Source organism: Coregonus lavaretus, assembly GCF_964263955.1.
Source record: "Coregonus lavaretus genome assembly, chromosome: 10".
Taxonomy (NCBI): Eukaryota; Metazoa; Chordata; class Actinopteri; order Salmoniformes; family Salmonidae; genus Coregonus; species Coregonus lavaretus.
The window spans coordinates 10,562,839-10,578,306 of NC_139997.1; the positions used below are offsets into that span (position 1 = coordinate 10,562,839).

The window sequence follows — 15,468 nt, forward strand, 5'->3', positions numbered from 1 at the left end:
CAGGCGGCCTAGTGGACACAAGGATTTGGTTCATCTCAGTCATGAAGAGGAATAACTTTGCATCAGTTTCTGATTAATAAACAATGTCATGCTGGTGGGTGGTAGTGTTCAAATAAAACCCAGCCCTGAAACAAAAAGTAGGCTGAAAAGAATGTGTACATCATGTAATGGAAAAGACACCGCAGTCACATGGATTTGCACGAAGTTCGCAGTTAGAATTTGTCGCTTCATTACATTTACATTTTAGGCATTTAGCAGACGCTCTTATCCAGAGCGACTTACAGTTAGTGAGTGCATACATTATTATTATTATTATTATTATTTTTTATTTTTTCATACTGGCCCCCCGTGGGAATCGAACCCACAACCCTGGCGTTGCAAACGCCATGCCCTACCAACTGAGCTACATCCCTGCCGGCCATTCCCTCCCTTACCCTGGACGACGCTGGGCCAATTGTGCACCGCCCCATGGGCTTCAAGCCCAAATATATCATACTTTGACTAAAAGGATGACTTAATGACTTAAATCGTGTGTTAAGCTCTGGACATTGTCTTAAAGCTCGGAAAAGTGAATTTTTACTGGTGTGGGTGTTTAAACCAGTGATTTAAAATAGCTGTCCATGAAATATGATCTATAATGAATTACAATATGAGTGAAATAGTTTTCCTTCCAATAGTTTTTTTATTAAGTATATTAAAAAGCAGCTTATTGTGAGGACTTAGCAAGCATTTTTGAAGTTTGAAGTGGTTTTTATTAAAGTGGGGTTTTTTCTTCTCAAATGTATGCTTTGGACACAAAAACAAGTATATGATGAGTCAACATCATTATTTGGGTATGAGTTAACAGATTATGCGCTTTTAAAAGCGACATTTTCACTGGACAGTTACTTTAAACCCATCGTTTCCTATTGTCGCCATAGGCTACACAGGTACAGTAAGTGGTTGGTTGGGTAGGTGTTGTCCCATGTGAGGTATGTTCATCGTCCGGTTTGTTATTTTGTAAATATTGTAAAGTTGGGGCCTATATTTATTTATTCGATGATATATCAGTCTCCCTCGCTCCTCACTGCCACCGCGACGGCCTACCTATCTCACAAATGACTATATTTAGTCCAACCAATCATGACTCAGGCTAAATGTTAAATGATGTTAATTTATAGCAGACAACATTAAGTCCAGGAATGTTTATAGTTTATTGGTCTTGAAGTCGGTGGTTAGTGGGCACTTTAAAATATGTGCTACTGAAAAGATGCTAGGCTGTAGAGGTGTGTCTCTTTTTCGCTCTCAGCTTTCCATGCAAAGAATGCAATGAAGTGTTCCTTGAGTCGGCAGCAGCCGGATGACGTGAGCAGAGCACTTCACAGAGCGGACGCACAGGCAGCACAGAGAGAGGCACACGCGAATCATTTACGGAGCTAGAGGAGGACAGGAATGGTCGCTCTCCTCCGGCAGCATCCTTTCGTTTCGAACATGGATTTGGGGACCAGAAGAAACAGTGGAATGATTTTACAGCTCGCCGTTCTTCTCTGGTGTTCATATGGGGCAATTGGAAAAGGTGGGCACTCCTGCGTTTTTTTCACACACACAACACGATTCCTGCAACTTAAGCAGAGCGGGATGTATTGGACTTATTAAGACAAGTTTTTTCTCTGTTTTGTATATAGTCTGAGTGATTTAATATAGTGGCTTATGTGTTACTTGTATTATGGGGATATAAGCCTATAGTGGTTTATTTGTTACTTTTATTATGGGGATATAATCTGTCAACTTTTGTTGACAGATTACCACAGTCAGCGGTGACATAATTGATATGTATTCGTTTGGGCACTGTAGTTAATGTGTTAAACCTCTTGTGCCGAGTGCTTGAATATGCTTTTCAGAAAAATGTATTGCCTGTCATGGATTAAACAGAGCTTTCCCTTTAGCCATGTGGATACCCGCCATGGATGATGATGTTTTGACTTCACAGAAATGCGCAGCAAACCCATCCAGCGTGTCAAAAGGAAACACGCATTGGGCTGTCAGAATTTGCAGTGCAGGGGAGAGCAGTGTACATGTTTTTTTTTGCAGCTGTTATTATTAGGCTATAACCCTGCGGTTAAGTGGAATGGTTATGGTATCAGTGCTTATCCCTGCTAATATGTATTTGCTACACCAAATGCGACAGGGTCAAAAAAGGATACAATTATCCACTTGAAGATACACTATTAGGAAGAGTAGCCTATCAGAAGCCTGGCCACTGCATGTATAGCCTATCATAGGTTGCATTAATCAACGTTCAAAAGGACAATGCATTTGCTTAAAAGGACACTTCATAGGCTTAATTTCCCACATACTGGGTAATGTCCTGAACAAGTTTATTTTCAAAGGGGTCCCACGGAATGGTGTGTGTGTGTGTGTGTGTGTGTGTGTGTGTGTGTGTGTGAGAGAGAGAGAGAGAGAGAGAGAGAGAGAGAGAGAGAGAGAGAGAGAGAGAGAGAGAGAGAGAGAGAGAGAGAGAGAGAGAGAGAGAGAGAGAGAGAGAGAGAGAGAGAGAGAGAGAGAGAGAGAGAGAGCGAGAGAGAGAGAGAGCGAGAGAGAGCGAGAGAGAGAGAAATGGTCCAGTAAACTAGTGCTTGTGTAAATTAACCCTCTGATTCTGATCATCAGTGTAGCTGGGGTTGCTGCTTCGATTCTGAAGGTGCAGGGCTACTTCCCTGCAAGCTGTGTTGAGAGCTTGATCCACATAGATGCATTGCAGGACCTACGGACATAGGCTACAGCTGGCAAATGGCAAGAAAACATAATATTAGAATTTCACAGATAATTGTAGATAACAGGTGGGGTAATGGAATGCTCTCTCAGTTACTGTAATTTTAGAGAAATACATTTAAAACAAGTTTTAATTGGAAGTCATTTTGCATGCCATGCCTACAGGCAACACCAGGTGTAACCTATGTGTTCTCCCTGCAACTAACATGGCACCTGTCTAGTTATGGTGTGTGTGTGTGTGTGTGTGTGTGTGTGTGAGAGTGTGTGTGTGTGTGTGTGTATGTGTGTGAGCGTGTGTGTGTGTGAGCATGTTTGTACAACATGAAGAGAGAGAGAGAGGCATAGAGGTAGAGAGAGGTAGAGGTAGAGAGAGAGAGATGTAGAGAGAGGTAGGGAGAGAGAGAGAGAGAGAGACAAAGAGAGAGAGAGAGAGAGAGAGAGAGAGAGAGATCGAGGGATAGAGAGAGAGAGAGACAGATGTAGAGAGAGATAGACATAGAGGTAGTGCGAGAGCGAGAGAGAGAGAGAGAGACATCGAGGGATAGAGAGAGAGAGAGACATAGATGTAGAGAGGGAGAGACATAGAGGTAGAGAGAGAGAGAGAGAGAGAGACATAGTGGTAGAGCGAGAGAAATGTAGAGAGAGGGATAGAGAGAGAGAGAGAGAGAGAGCGAGAGAGAGAGAGAGAGAGAGAGAGAGAGAGAGAGAGAGAGAGAGGTAGAGAGAGCTACAGATAAGCAGTGAGAGTGAGAAGGGTTTGGTGGTTGGTAATGAGATACATATGTATTGTAATTGGAGCAGATGGCTGTACATTTTGCAAGCCCCTGGCCCTCCACTCCTCCACTGCTCTACTGCTTGCAGGGGTGGACTGGGACCAGAAATTGGCCCTGGCATTTCTAACACACCGGCCCCTTCTTTCATTGATAACCGAAATGCCAGATGGCCAGTCCGTCCCTGAGTGCTCACCATACTGTGTGCATCCCTGAGTGAGAGTTCCCTGCGTCCCAAATGGTACCTTATTCCCTATATAGTGTGCACTACTTTTGACCAGGGCTCATAGGGCTCCGGTCAAAAGTAGTGCACTATATAGGGAAAAGGGTGCCGTTGGGGACAAGGTTGGAGCCTGCTTCTGTGTCACAGACCCTGCCTGATTCTCCCTATCCAGACAAACACATTAACACACACACTACTTTTGACCGGAGCCCTATGAGCCCTGGTCCATCACTGTGAGAGTGAACAACTGTGTTATAATAAATTCAGCACATTTAAAGTGAAGACACTGGCTGTCCGTGAAGTTGCTGTGTGAGTTTCAGATGAATTGCCAAGGGACATTTTCCTGTTTTTTTATTGTCACATTTACCAGATAGGTGCAGTGAAATGTGTTGTTTTACCGGGTCAGCCATAGTAGTACGGCACCCCTGGAGCAAATTAGGGTTAAGGGCCTTACTCAAGGGCACATTGACAGGTTTTTCACCTTGTCGGCTCAGGCCGACAAGGTGACTGGCCCAATGCTCTAACCGCTAGGCTACCTGCCGTCTACTATTCATAATGGATATGTTACCAAATGACAGCAAACCAAAGGATATATATTTAAATATCTGTAGATGTTGCCTCGCTGACTTTGAGTTGTTTTTCTCCCAGCGGTGCAAACATTTTTGTTTTTACTTGATGTGATTGCCATAGAAAATTATAAGCTTTCAATACTTTGATTTAGGCCTATTAAGAGGTCAAACATCAATGACATAACTGCATTTTTTTATGCTAACACGTCAGTATATGTTTCCTCCTTTCACCTCATGCTTGGCTGGTGCTGTCCGCTGTATTCCAAGACACAATCACCTGGCTGCTTCAGTCCATCTGCATCTTTGGAGAACAGGACTTTGTTATTCGATGTGTTGGCCAATTGACAGCATGTATCATCAAACAACTTGCTGATTCATCATACACTAACTGCATATGGCTGAGTAGTCAGTTTAGTACTTTTCATGAGGGTGTGCCCTCGCTCTCCAATGGCAGGTTAAGGTCTACCTAGTTATGTGGTGTGTGAGGCTGTACTTTACTGCGTGTTGTGTAAGTATGCATATCCCTAATATATTCTGAGGCTATTCCATGAGAGTGTCTGCCCTCGCCCTCACCCTCACCCTCCACTATCAGGTTCATGTCTCCTTGTTTATGTTGCTCATGGGTTGGATGAAAAAATACAGATGTAGGATCCTAATTTGATCACCCTGTTGCAGGAGAACTTTGACATTTAAGATTTGATTTTCCCTTACGTAAAATGTACCAACCCCTACAAAAATGTAAATTAATTATAATCCACATGATAATTCACATTTCCTGTTGCTGCAGGTTTATTTTCCTGCTGTAGCAATCTGGCTCAAATTAACATCCTACATGTGTAGATGTGCATCTATAAAATATTCTGAGGCTATCTCATGAGAGCATCTTACCTTGACCGACACTATAAGTTGAAGGTTTCCCTGGCGATGCTGTTTATAGGGAGGATGGGGGATGGTTACTGTACAGTATACTGTGTATTGTATAAAGACTAGAGCTCTGGATAAGAGCGTCTGCTAAATGACTTAAATGTTAAATGTTAAATGAGTATCCCTGAATTATTCCAACGCTATCCTCTTATCTGTGGAGGGTCTGTGAGAGCACCAGGCTTAATCAGAGCTCCGCAATGTTTTGGTCCAACCCTCAAGACGAGAGAGAGAGAGAGAGAGACAGCCACCGTAGTCGCTGTAGCCGGGGGAAGAACCTTAGTAGTTCTCAGCTGGAGACCTGCAGTCGACTGTTTATAGATCGCTCCTAGATCACTTGTTTTTTATGTGTGTACACAGTGTCCTTTACAGTTAAGAGCCCAACACACAGCTATGTGAATTGCTTCTTTTTCATATGGCATGAAGATTGAATTAGGTTGATGCACAAATTCAGTTGGGTATTTGAACATGATCCAGTGTACACTGAGTGTACAAAACATTAAGAACACCTGCTCTTTCCATGACATAGACTGACCAGGTGAATCCAGGTGAAGCTAAGATCCCTTATTGATGTCACTTGTTAAATCCACTTCAATCAGTGTAGATGAAGAGGAGGAGACAGGTTAAAGTAGGATTTGTAAGCCTTGAGACATGGATTGTGTATGTGTGCCATTCAGAGGGTGAATGGGCATGACAAAATATTTAAGTGCCTTTGAATGGGGTATGGTAGTAGGTGCCAGGCACACCGGTTTGTGTCAAGAACTGCAACACTGCTGGGTTTTTCACGTTCAACAGGTTCCCGTGTGTATCAAGAATGGTCCACCACAAAGGACATCCAGCCAACTTGACACAACTGTGGGAAGCGTTGAAGTAAACATGGGCCATTATCCCTGTGGGGTCTGTTTGTGTTTGTGAACAGAGCCCCAGGACCAGCTTACTTAGGGGACTCTTCTCCAAGTTAATCTCTCTGTAGGTGATGGCTTTGTTATGGAAGGTTTGGGAATCGCTTCCTTTTAAGTGGTTGTAGAATTTAACGGCTCTTTTCTGGATTTTGATAATTAGTGGGTATCGGCCTAATTCTGCTCTGCATGCATTATTTGGTGTTTGTCGTTGTACACAGAGGATGTTTTTGCAGAATTCTGCATGCTGAGTCTCAATTTGGTGTTTGTCCCATTTTCTGAATTATTGGTTGGTGAGCGGACCCCAGACCTCACAACCATAAAGGGCAATGGGTTCTATAACAGATTCAAGTATTTTTAGCCAGATCCTAATTGGTATGTCGAATTTTATGTTCCTTTTGATGGCATAGAAGGCCCTTCTTGCCTTGCCTCTCTCTCAGATTGTTCACAGCTTTGTGGAAGTTACCTGTGGTGCTGATGTTTAGGCCGAGGTATGTATAGTTTTTTTGTGTGCTCTAGGGCAACAGTGTCTAGATGGAATTTGTATTTGTGGTCCTGGCAACTGGACCTTTTTTGGAACACCATTATCTTTGTCTTACTGAGATTTACTGTCAGGGCCCAGGTCTGACAGAATCTGTGCAGAAGATCTAGGTGTTGCTGTAGGCCCTCCTTGGTTGGTGACAGAAGCACCAGATCATCAGCAAACAGTAGACATTTGACTTCAGATTCTAGTAGGGTGAGGCCGGGTGCTGCAGACTGTTCTAGTGCCCTCGCCAATTCGTTGATATATATGTTGAAGAGGGTGGGGCTTCAACTGCATCCCTGTCTCACCCTACGGCCCTGTGGAAAGAAATGTGTGTGTTTTTTCCCTCAATTTTAACTGCACACTTGTTGTTTGTGTACATGGATTTTATAATGTCGTATGTTTTTCCCCCAACCCCACTTTCCATCAATTTATATAGCAGACCCTCATGCCAAATTGAGTCAAAGGCTTTTTTGAATCAACAAAGCATGAGAAGACTTTGCCTTTGTTTTGGTTTGTTTGTTTGTCAATTAGGGTGTGCAGGGTGAATACGTTGTCTGTCCTACGGTAATTTGGTAAAAAGCTAATTTGACATTTGCTCAGTACATTGTTTTCACTGAGGAAATTAACTAGTCTGCTGTTAATGATAATGCAGAGGATTTTCCCAGGGTTGCAGTTGACGCATATCCCACGGTAGTTATTGAGGTCAAATTTGTCTCCACTTTTGTGGATTGGGGTGATCAGTCCTTTGTTACAAATATTGGGGAAGATGCCAGAGCTAAGGAGGATGTTAAAGAGTTTAAGTATAGCCAATTGTAATTTGTGGTCTGTATATTTTATCATTTCATTGAGGATACCATCAACACCACAGGCCTTTTTGGGTTGAAGGGTTTGTATTTCATTTCACATTCAATGTAATTGGAGAATCCAGTGGGTTCTGGTAGTCTTTAACAGTTGATTCTAAGATTTGCATTTGATCATGTATATGTTTTTGCTGTTTGTTCTGTGTTATAGGGCCAAAAATATTGGAGAAGTGGTTTACCCATACATCTCCATTTTGTATAGATAGCTCTTCGTGTTGTTGTTTGTGTAGTGTTTTCCAATTTTCCCAGAAGTGGTTAGAGTCTATGGATTCTTCAATTACATTGAGATGATTTCTGACATGCTGTTCCTTCTTTTTCCGTTGTGTATTTCTGTATTGTTTTAGTGATTCACCATACTGAAGGCGTAGGCTCAGGTTTTCTGGGTCTCTATGTTTTTGGTTGGATAGGTTTCTCAATTTCTTTCTAAGGTTTTTGCATTCTTCATCAAAACATTTGTCATTGTTGTTACTTTTCTTCGGTTTTCTGTTTTTTGATAGGGAAGCTGATAGGTCAAATATGCTGTTTAGGTTTTCTACTGCCAAGTTTACACCTTCACTATTACAGTGGAACGTTTGGTCCAGGAAGTTGTCTAAAAGGGATTGAATTTGTTGTTGCCTAATTGGTTTTTGGTAGGTTTCGATACTACTTTCCTTCCATCTATAGCATTCCTTACTATTATTCAGTTCCTTTGGCTTTCATGCCTCATGATTGAGTATTGCTCTGTTCAAGTAGACTGTGATTTTGCTGTGGTCTGATAGGGGTGTCAATGGGCTGACTGTGAACGCTCTGAGAGACTCTGGGTTGAGGTCAGTGATAAAGTAGTCTACAGTACTACTGCCAAGAGATGAGCTATAGGTGTACCTACCATAGTAGTCCCCTCGAAGCCTACCATTGACTATGTACATACCCAGCGTGCGACAGAGCTGCAGGAGTTGTGACCCGTTTTTGTTGGTTATGTTGTTGTAGTTGTGCCTAGGGGGGCATATGGGGGAGGGAATGCTGTCACCTCCAGGTAGATGTTTGTCCCCTTGTGTGCTGAGGGTGTCAGGTTCTTGTCCAGTTCTGGCATTTAGGTCGCCACAGACTGGTACATGTCCCTAGATCTGGAAATGATTGATTTCCCCCTCCAGGATGGAGAAGCTGTTTTCATTAAAGTATGGGGATTCAAGTGGGGGGATATAGGTAGCACACAGGAGGACATTTTTCTCTGTTGAGAGAATATCCTTTTGAATTTCTAGCCAAATGTAAAATTTTCCTGTTTTGATTAATTTAATAGAGTGAGTTACGTCTGCTCTATACCAAATTAGCATATCCCCTGAGTCCCTTCCCTGTTCCACACCTGGTAGTTTGGTGGATGGGACTACCAGCTCTCTGTAACCTAGAGGGCAACCAGTGGGTCCGTCTCCTCTATACCATGTTTCTTGTAGGATGACATTGTCTGTATTTCCGATTTATTTGGTGAAGTCCAGGTTCCTGCTCTTTAAGCCAAAGGCAGATGACCTCAGGCCTTGGATATTCCAATATGAAATAGTGAAGGCTTTGTGTTCCATAAAGTGTCTAATGTTGTTGGTCGTGTGGTTTGGCCTCAGGCCAGTAATTGTGAGCAGAGCCTGCTGAGAATCTGGTACATGCCATTGGCTTGGGCTAGTGTAAGAGTGGGGCCTGTTTGCCTGCTCATGTTGAGGCCCTCTTTGCGGGAGTGGGGGGCATTGGGTGGGTAGGAGGGGCATAGGTCTGATCTGAGGGGGCCTAAATGGGGTGTGGGCATGGTTGACTTGGGGCGGGGGGGTTAATTGGTTGGGGTGGGAGTGGGGGTGTGGATGTGGCTGGTGGTGCTGTGGTCTGGATGTAGGTCCTCTCGGCGGGGGGGGGGGTCCCACAGGTACTTGCGTTTACCCGCTGTATGGTAGCAGGGTGGAAGTCTTTTCGTGGTAGCAGGGTTGAGATAACCACTTGTGCGTTGGGGAAAGTAGAATAAGCATTTTCTATCACTCCCTTGAGTGCTGTGGCCACCCTTTCCTGCTGTGTTCTCAGGTCGTTTGTGCCTGTGTGTATTATTATGTGGCTGGGTGATCCTAGTTGGTCCTCAGACAGAGGGTCTAGGGCGCACTGGGTGTTTGGACACCAGAGTTAAACACTGTGTATTTGGGAAAAGTTTATTTTCTTGTATGTATTTCCCGTTGAGTCCATAAGGAGTACAACTATGTATGTCCTCAGTGGGTGTGGGGGGGTCATCAGGAGGGCTATCAGGGTGGCTGACAGGGGAGGTGCTCAGAGGGGTTGGGATCCCCTGGGCTTAGGGTTCTTCATTTGTTTGTCCGGCTGTGATGTCGAGGCTATGGTCAGGGTCTAGGGTGTACTGTTCTGCTGCGGTGTCGAGACTTTGGCCAGGATCTGAGGTGGGCTGTTCTGCTTCCTTCTCTACGGGGGTGGCCAGCTCTCTAATGGGTTGTTCTCTGTCAACCGTCATCATTCTTACCTTCTCCTCTAGCACTCTGATCCTCTCCTCTAGTGCTCTGTTCTTCTCCTGCTCCTGCTCTTTCTCCTGTTGATGTTGTCTCACCACAGTCCAGAGTGCAGATATGTCTCTCTCCACCTCCAGCTCTCCAGGTCTAGTTAAGGGGGTGTTGTTGTGCTGGACTGTTGTCTGGGTCTGTGCTGACTGAAGTGTAATCACCTGCTGTTCCAGCTCCACCTGCCTTACCTCCAGCTGGGTGAATTTATCCTTCATTTCAATGAGGGAGTAGTACTCTGTGCTGGGAGGTCGACTTTCCGCTTGGGGTCTGGTCTGACCCACTCAGGGTGGGGGTATTTTTCTCAAGGGAGAGCTTCTCCTGCTGAGCTATTTATTTGATTAGGTGAAAGTCCAGCTGGAACTGTTTGGGGTTGCCCTGTACCAATACTGTTCCATATTTATAGAGATTTATATTAGCTGACTCAGAGTCCTCGTTATCTAGTATCCTGAGTTTCCACCCATCGCTAACACCCCCCCCCCCTCTTAAAAGAGGGGTATTGTGCTAATATAGCACTGCGCCATGCAAGGGGGTGGTCTGTGTGGAAGATAAGGTTGCTTATGTTCCCATTTTTATAAAAGTCAGCAAAAAGTGTCTCTTGATTTCCCATAAGGAGCTTCATTTTGTACTCTTTTTGTGTCTTTTCATTCTTTACATACAGAGGGTACTGTATTTTAATTACCTCTGAACAGAGGGAGGGTGCTTCTAAGGCCTCTCCATTTGGTTGGGGAAGACTGTGCAACTCTCCTGCCATTGTTGGGCTCAAGGGGTTTGACACATCTCACTTCACACTTCAGTGCTAATTGAAGTTGTATATCTTTGTACTAGCAAGCTTGGTAGCCTTAGCATTCAGTCCTTATAAAGTAAACTATATCATTGTAATATATTTTTCTTATTGGTTTTTTAAAGTAAAAAATAGCTTCAAACTAAACATTACTCACTCAGTTCCAGGTTGGATGGTGTTTTCAGGTTTCTGTTTGTTTGCCAGAGCATTTGCTGTATAGTTTGGGAATAGTAATCCTTGGTAGTAGAAAGCCTTCCAGGTAATTCCAGGTAATTCCATTCAAAATCAGGTTGTAGGTTTGGAGTTTTTGTTTGGAATGAAGGTTATGTTGTGGAGGGTAGCATCCTGTATATGTCCCTGCCAAACAATCCAAGTTTCTCTAACTCTAAATCTATATTTCTTGTAAAAACATGCTGAAAAATGCAGGAGCAATGTCTTTGAGCTCTCTCTCTCTCTCTCTCTCTCTCTCTCTCTCTCTCTCTCTCTCTCTCTCTCTCTCTCTCTCTCTCTCTCTCTCTCTCCCTCCATCCGAGGTACTAGGCATATTTCCAGTCCTCTCAGGGCTTTTATCTCCTCTCACAGCTGATCTGGAGTCAGTGGAGCGCTCCTTCTAATCATGGCCTAATGGCAAATTACACCATGACACCTCAGTCCCCTACCCTGAGTGTGTACACAGATAGAAGTGAGTCACACCCACACTACTCTTGCTTGCCAGAATTATGGCGTCCCAAGGTTGAGTCCCAAATGGCACCCTATTCCTTATGTAGTGCACTACTTTTGACCAGGGCCCAAAGAGACATAGCTGTGGGTAGAGACTACACTCACACTGACAATATGCAGTACTACTCTCCCATAAGTCATTACTGTGTGATTTCAGTAGGCTTTTAGTAAGACTCTATACAGGTAACAGAATCAATTAAAGTCGACTGACTGGGGCAGGAGGGAACTGTGGAGAGAGATGACCTCTTTGGCTGTGAGTCAGCTGTATGTGTCCCAAAGGTGTTTAGGAACAAGCAGAGAGTTTGGCTGGTGATTGAGGCTGTGGGGAAACTTTTTATGCCTCTAATTTAGGCTTTGTCCATGTCCCAAATGCTACTCTATCCCCTATATAAAGCTGCACTTTTGCCCATACACGCTTAGAAAAAAGGGTTCCAAAAGGGTTCTTCGGCTGTCCTGATAGGATAACCCCTTTTGGTTCCATGTAGAACCCTCTGTGGAAAGGGTTCTTCATGGAACCCAAAAGGGTTCTACATGGAACCAAATGAGGTCTACTTGGAATCAAAAATGTTTCTTCAAAGGGTTCTCCTATGGGGACAGCCGAAGAACCATTTTAGATTCTAGATAGCACCTTTTTTCTAAGAGTGTAGGGCTCTGGGCAAAAATAAGGAGTAGTGTGTCATTTGGGATGCACACTTAGACTTCAGAGTCAGACAATGACCTCCCTCCTCCACTCCTCCTCAACTATTCCCACAGACAATAAGATTAATAATCAAGTAAAGAAATGTGCCTGGGGTGGAAATGATGTATATTTGGCCAGTAAACCGACCTACCGGGTGCTTCAGTGCTTCATATGCAGCACACAGCTCCCTGCCTCTTCGAAATGTATTACTTTTCAATGAGCTGGTTGTTTGTTTTGTGAAGAACATAAACCAGTGAATAAAATCAATTTGGTGCAACTGTCTGTGTGGCGTAGGTATTTCCCTGCGAAGCCCACTGTCCATCATGATTCATGAGAAGGGTGGCGTCTCACAGAGGCTGAATGAGGGAAGGGGAAAGCGGATAGTGAGGAGAGGATAAATCACCCTCATATTTCTTCTTTACTGTCATTTATGAAAATGTGTGTTGGGGAAGTTGAGCCATGAATGGGATCTTATGAAGTCAAGGTTATACAAAGGTAGCGCCGGCTAGCGCTGGTCGTATTTCTTATATTTTTTTACTATGTGAACTTGAGTCTGGCTCTGACAGTTATGAATCTAGATTTATTAATCCAGAGAGCAGTATTTAAGCAGGAAATTGACAGAAAACTGCAGTCCATCTATCTTTGGTTCTGACCCAGGCCATTCTGTATTAGCTCAAGGCCATATTCTTCAAAAGCCTGGCACCCTCAAAATGGACGTATTCATCACACAGCCCTGTCATCATCGTAGATGAGTTGGTACTGGACCAAAAATCTGTCATGGTGGCACTCTTTATAGGTTGTCCAATTGTTCTCGCGGCCTCTTTTAGCTTCAGTCCTACTCCACTGTACTAACTAGAATAGCCAACCTTGCTGCTACAGATTAGGCTGCGGTTGTTTCACATTCATACAGTCATCATTCACAACAACACCTGATTTTATTGTTCAATATGCAATATTCTTTTCCATTTCCACTCATGTATGTCAGATAAAATCACAGCTGTGACATTTGACAGGGTATGCGTCCCAAATGGCACCCTTTTCCCTATTTAGTGCACTACTTTTGACCAGGGCCAGGGTCCATAGGGCTCTGGTCAAAAGTAGTTCACTGAAGGGAATAGGGTGCCATTTGGGACGCTTACAGGGAAATAGCACAGGTGTGCTACCATTCAGCCATTGGCTACCATGCACCCAACAGCTGTTTAATACTAGCCTGCAGTACGGCAGTTGCGACAGTTGATGTAATTTCTAAAAAGAACCATTGTAACACAATAACGGACCAGTGGAGCAGTGATCTGAATAATCTGTCAATCTCCATCAATCTACGTGTTCAACAAAAACAGGGCTGTTGTTAGCTGTTGTTGTTGTCCGCTGTTAGCAATGATTATAGCATTGACCATGCATGTCATCTGAGCCACCTGCAACATCAAATCATCAAAGTAATGATAGCAATGACAGGTTCCTGCTATCTGTTTTCAATCATTTGTATTCATCATTCATCTTTTTCATCATCATTATTATTCAGGCTTTAGTTTAAAATGGCTACAGTCAGGAGAGGCGTAGTGGAACATTTTTTAGCAATATAGGAGAACAATGGAAGATAATAGAAATGCTTCCTTATTGCAATTCATGCACCTTAGTTGGAACCTGAGGTAGTTGGAGCCTGAGGTAGTTGGAGCCTGAGGTAGTTGGAGAGTGAGGTATTTGGTATTGGGATAATCGGTCAAAAAGGAGGAGATACTGTATTGGGAGAATCGGTCAGACAGGAAGAGATATTAGGAGAATCGGTCAGAGGGGAGGAGATATTAGGAGAATCGGTCAAAGAGGAGGAGATACTGTATTAGGAGAATCGGTTAGAGAGGAGGAGTTATTAGGAGAATCGGTCAGAGGGGAGGAGATATTAGGAGAATCGGTCAGAGGGGAGGAGATATTAGGAGAATCGGTCAAAGAGGAGGAGATATTAGGAGAATCGTCAGAGAGGAAGAGATATTAGGAGAATCGGTTAGAGAGGAGGAGATATTAGGAGAATCGGTCAGAGGGGAGGAGATATTAGGAGAATCGGTTAGAGGGGAGGAGATATTAGGAGAATCGGTTACAGAGGAGGAGATATTAGGAGAATCGGTTAGAGGGGAGGGGATATTAGGAGAATCGGTCAGAGGGGAGGCGATATTAGGAGAATCGGTCAGAGGGGAGGAGATATTAGGTGAATCGGTTAGAGAGGAGGAGTTATTAGAAGAGTCGATTAGAGGGGAGGAGTTATTAGGAGAGTCTTGTCTTGCCTTGTCGACACCCTCCAACTCCCAGCCCTTCTTTGACATTCTGAGCTCGTACTTCCATTTCACTCCCCAGGCAGAGAGGCTGACCCAGTGACAAATGTGGGTCAGAACTGAAGGAACCCTCTTCTTCCAGCTCTGTTCAATCTCTTCTCTTTTCCCATCTTCTACCCTCCCCTCCCCTCCTCTCATCTGTTCAACTCTGAGCATTCTATACAGTATCTGAACACTCCAAGCCAAGGTGTGCCACTGCTGGGTGGAGGGCAGGCACCTCAATATTTTATAAGTTAACTCAGGCTCACCAAAATACAGACTTTGTAAACATGACTGGGAGGGAGTGTCACGATCGTTGACGAACGGGACGGACCAAGGCGCAGCGTGATAAGCATACATGTTTATTTAAACGAATAAACACACGACAAAACAACAAACGAAACGTGAAGTCCAAGGTAGCATACAAACAACACGGAACAAGATCCCACAACCCACTAGTGCCAACAGGCTGCCTAAGTATGGTCCCCAATCAGAGACAACGAGCGACAGCTGCCTCTGATTAGGAACCACACCGGCCAATATAGAAATAGACATACTAGATATTAAACCATAGAACCAACACAACACGGAATATACACACCCTGACTCAACAAATAAACGTCCCCTGAGTCAGGGCGTGACAGTACCCCCCCCCAAAGGTGCGGACTCCGACCGCGCCACATAAACATAACAGGGTAGGGCCGGGTGGGCGTTCCACCTCGGAGGCGGATCCGGCTCCGGGCGTGACCACCACTTACTCTCCACCTCCCTGTTGTGCCCCTGGTCTGGTCTGGACCTCAGCGCGCTGCTTCCCCTCTCCTTCCTCCCACGAAGTACCAAGCCCTGTCTGGACCCTGGTATGGGAGACCCTGAACCTGGAGAGGGGCTGACGTCTGGGTCTGGACTGGAACCGCTGACTGGAGCTGGACCCGACGACGGTGGAGCGAACT

The 15,468-nt window shown here is 44.3% G+C and overlaps 1 protein-coding gene across 1 annotated transcript in view; it reads left to right on the forward strand.

Moving 5' to 3' along the window:
- Positions 1–1,470: 1,470 nt before the first annotated feature.
- LOC311135819 (contactin-associated protein-like 4) overlaps positions 1,471–15,468 on the forward strand; it is a gene marked incomplete at both ends in the record, with an annotated part of 230,799 nt that continues 216,801 nt past the window's right edge. Inside the window, one exon of the mRNA XM_084169857.1 lies at positions 1,471–1,555. Within this exon, the coding sequence (XP_084025983.1) occupies positions 1,471–1,555 (85 nt within the window). The remainder of the gene's footprint in view (positions 1,556–15,468) is intronic.